Source organism: Suillus paluster (genome assembly GCF_016628075.1).
Source record: "Suillus paluster strain FC165 chromosome Unknown EDB91scaffold_399, whole genome shotgun sequence".
NCBI lineage: Eukaryota > Fungi > Basidiomycota > Agaricomycetes > Boletales > Suillaceae > Suillus > Suillus paluster.
The window spans coordinates 13,971-17,856 of NW_024537959.1; the positions used below are offsets into that span (position 1 = coordinate 13,971).

The window sequence follows — 3,886 nt, forward strand, 5'->3', positions numbered from 1 at the left end:
TTCTGCATTCTCTGAACGAGATAGACAAACAGGTCCTGACTTCACAGCTCCACGCAGCTCCATAAGCGGTTATTTGTGAGCCACATAGATCTGGTCCAAGGCTGGCTATCGGTATTGTAACTGCTCACCGTTATCAGTCTCCATCGTTCGCTATAGCCCTGATACTCCGTCGCGACGAGTATTCATCACTTTGTTTCGCCAAGTTTTCCCTACTGATCGTGTTGAGATAACCACAAAGCCGCGTGCAGATTTCGGAGATGAGTAGTGTGAGTGAAGTGAGAACAGATATAGTGCTGATACGGTAAGACCCAAGGTGAAGTGCATAGCCTGCGGCGCCACCAGGTCTTCAGGCATACACGTGGAAACCGGAAATTGCGGACAATATGTCCATAAGAGAGTTATTTCAGTATGCATGTATGAATAATCTCATCACCCACAGAGGTAAGTAAGACCCTAATGCCAATGCGGATCGCGTACTGAGTGCTTAATTGAAAGGCTTCCGTGCATCTTCAACAACGTTCTCGTAGGTGATGGTCATGTCGTCAGGGACCGCAAGTGCAAAGCAGGAACCTGTCTCGATAATGAGGCTATATGAAATGCCAGGCAACGGAAATGCAAAGAAAATTGTTGACCGAGATACGGTAGATACCCGCATCTTCCCGAGGCACCAACAAAGCCCGCAGTGCTATAGGAAACATAGAGCATCATGCAGGTCATCTGGCAGAATGCGGGGATCCTGGGACGTCGGAGAATGGCATTGCATGTTCAAGACGACGAGATCTTTTTTGCGGCTGGTAAACCCGGAATTCTTATTGAAGAATTATTTTTACACACCAAAGACTATAAGCACATGTTGATCAAATAGCATGCAGCCTGAAACGATGGTAGCGGCTACCTACTCAGTGTATATCAAGACCGCCCTCATCATTCCCACCAAGAAGTCTATTTTAATTTTTCTCGATGTACTCAGACCACCAACCCGGCATCTTGTCTCGGATGTATGAGGGTCAGCATCCACGTACGAAGGGAATGAAGGAGGACCTTTTACCTGGCAAATTCTTGCCAAGTATCTCATAAGCCTTCTGTTCTGTATGGTGTTCTTCAGATCAAGGTCACCTTCGACATCAACGCCAATTATATTCGGAACGTTTCTTCATTTCGACAATACTTCTGGGGCAAGTTGAGTTGCATCATGATTGAGGACGACGATCTTGTTTGTAAAAGAAGAAGGTCTACATGCGTGGCTGCCACTGAACACCTCACCGTTATCGCGTCACCAAGCTGCGCTTTGGGTCCATGCCGGCACTTGCTAGCTACATCATCACCGTGTATCATGCCTTGCGGGTTTAACGTGCTACAAGAGCTATTATTCCTGGCGCTGGAGGAGGGTTAAAGTGCGCGGCAAGGATTACCGGACATCTATCATAGGGAATTCTTGTTTGCCTGACATTTCTTATAATTTATACACACTATCGACCAAGACCCGCTGATTCCTCAACTTGATGTATTCAGCCCAGTGACGCAGGCAAATTATCGAAATCTTTGTGATGCACTGTGTATCCCCTGTGTATCCCATGAACCACCAAGGGTCATGGCTCAAGCCGCGTCCGGGTTTCGGGGGCGAGCAAATCGAAAACAAATAGTGTTGGATCTTGATGCGATAAGGCCGAAGGTGAAGTGCAGCGCTACTAGATCTTCAAATATGTAGTTGCGACCGCAAAGGACTGCCTCTGGACTCTGGAGTCTGGGCAACCATGACCCTCGAGACGAAGTGTTCACCTGAATCCTCGTGATTTTGCTACAGACTCTACAGCAGACAACAGCACCGACGAGAATGCGAAAGGAGATCACTACGTAGAGGGCAAGATAATGTATCAGGAAAATTTCTACAAACAACTATAAGTTCAACATGGATGACTCTAAAGAGAACAAAGGATCAACGACTCGAACTTATGAATCTGTACTCGATGAAAGCAATATATATGGAGCTACACACCAATATGAATGAATACCATTCTCTGCTCAAGCGGCACTTCCTTCTTTGGCACGGTGCGCGTAGCGTGGTTAAGTGCCAAGGCCGCCTTCGTACAGTCCATGTCACCGTCCTCCAAATTTTCGAACATTTTGTGATAGAAAGCCTCAACGACGTGTTTTGCGACAGCGTCATCGACCGCCCAAAGAGTTCCAATGACACTCTTAAACCCCGAAAATTGTAGACCAGCAGCGAGATGGATGACTTCGTCAGGTGTCTCCTCATCGCCGACGGCAGTATGACACGCTGATAAAAATGCGAATTCGGCTTGCGGAGCATTGTTCTCCATGATGTCAAGCAGCTTCAGAGGTTTATCTCTCATGGCGAAACGTGAGTGATATGGCTGCTCGTGGTCCTGCTTGCCATGACAAGCGAGGTGCACCCAAGTGTTGCATCGCAAAGCATCAAGTGCACCTGCCTGTGTAGCCTCGTCGCCAGATATATTGGTGAACTTGATGTTGGGGGGAACAAGTTTATGGATGAGCTCAAGCTCGTTGTCAACATCGGCGAGCACCGTGCCTTGCCCAGCACCTGGTTGACTTTGCCCAATTGCCGCGAAGGATGGAGGCGCATGGTTCTTCATCATCTGTCGAGACCGGATCAAAGCCGACAGCGTTGGCGTGTAAGAGCAGATGTAAAGATCCTCTAGGGATGATTCTTGCCCAGAACGATCTGCCTTGGTCCGAAAGGGGTGAGCTGCATGGAGAGGAATGGATGTGAAGGCTGCTGTGGGACACAGCCAGATTCGAGACCGGCGCCGCAATTTGAGGTCATGCTGGAGGACCATCAACGATGGGGTAGCATGATCACGTCCCATATTTTCCTCAAGATTACTCGCAAATCCTTCCTCGGCTCCGTTGGGCCCATCAGACCAGCGTGCCGTATCTCCCTGGCGAAGTCCTTCTTGAGCATCTCTAGATCTGTGAGAGTGACAGACGGAAAGGGAACATGGTGGGGCTGTCCTGACGTCGGGACAATGAGGGCGTCACATGAGTATTTACTGGCATTAAGGATAATGACTGGGCCATGGCACGCTGCCACTTGCAATTCTTCATACGATGGAGGGAGCAGGAATCGCGAGAAACCTTGGAGATTTCGGATTTCACCTGCTGTAGCTTCCCATCGCGTCGTAAGTCTCCTGTACTCTACTGCTGCCTGATCAGCAGCAGCTCTATCCGTGATAGCTGCAGAATCCTCAGCGGCGTTGGAAATCAGCTCGCTCAGCTCCGAGAAGTTGTGAGCTAGTTGCGGGTTTGTTGATTCGAGGTCTTCAAGCGGGAGTCCTGAGTCGGGAAGCCAGCGACCATTGCTGGCCACGGCCCTGCTCCACAAGTTTCGACGGCCTTTTGCAGGTCATGATGGCGTATGGCACATGATGCTGCATTTGCAGGAGTGTTGTAGCATATTGGAAGGCAGCAGCAGCTTCACGCCGCGAAATGATGGATGACCGTGTCGCTAAATAGCGTCATGAAGCTCGAAAAATGCCGTGTAGGCCTCCAGCGCAGATCCGTGACCAGGCTGCTCCGCTGCGACAGTCCCAATTAGATGACAGCATGATGCGTTGTCGCAAGCTTTGAGTGGGATGCCTCGATGCCAGTTTCATGTTCTCGATCGCGAGTGACAAATCAGCGGGGTTGTGTAGAGTCCGGTAACGAAACAAATAGGCCTCATGCAGCCATCCATAGCTGAAAAATCTGTCCGGGTGCAGTGGAGGTAAAGTCGCCAACGATTGCTGGCAGAGATTAATGGCCTCCTCAATATCTTCATTCTCCAGAGTTTTCGTGAAACGAGAGCGGAGTGCCGAGCTCAAATTGTTAAGAGTGACATGGCGCTCTGGATGATCATGCTTCTTTA

At 49.5% G+C, this 3,886-nt stretch overlaps 1 protein-coding gene across 1 annotated transcript; it reads right to left on the bottom strand.

Moving 5' to 3' along the window:
* Positions 1 to 1,735: 1,735 nt before the first annotated feature.
* EDB91DRAFT_508650 (CHAT domain-containing protein) lies at positions 1,736 to 2,953 on the bottom strand. The gene has a single exon (XM_041327518.1). It carries the CDS (start codon positions 2,847 to 2,849, stop codon positions 1,989 to 1,991), a length of 861 nt encoding a protein of 286 aa, XP_041168558.1. The 5' UTR covers positions 2,850 to 2,953; the 3' UTR covers positions 1,736 to 1,988.
* Between the last annotated feature and the right edge of the window lie 933 nt (positions 2,954 to 3,886).

What these genes read in the sequence shown, in the direction of transcription:
- EDB91DRAFT_508650 (XM_041327518.1), bottom strand. Translation starts at nt 2,849, where the DNA reads ATGGGACGTGATCATGCTACCCCATCGTTGATGGTCCTCCAGCATGAC.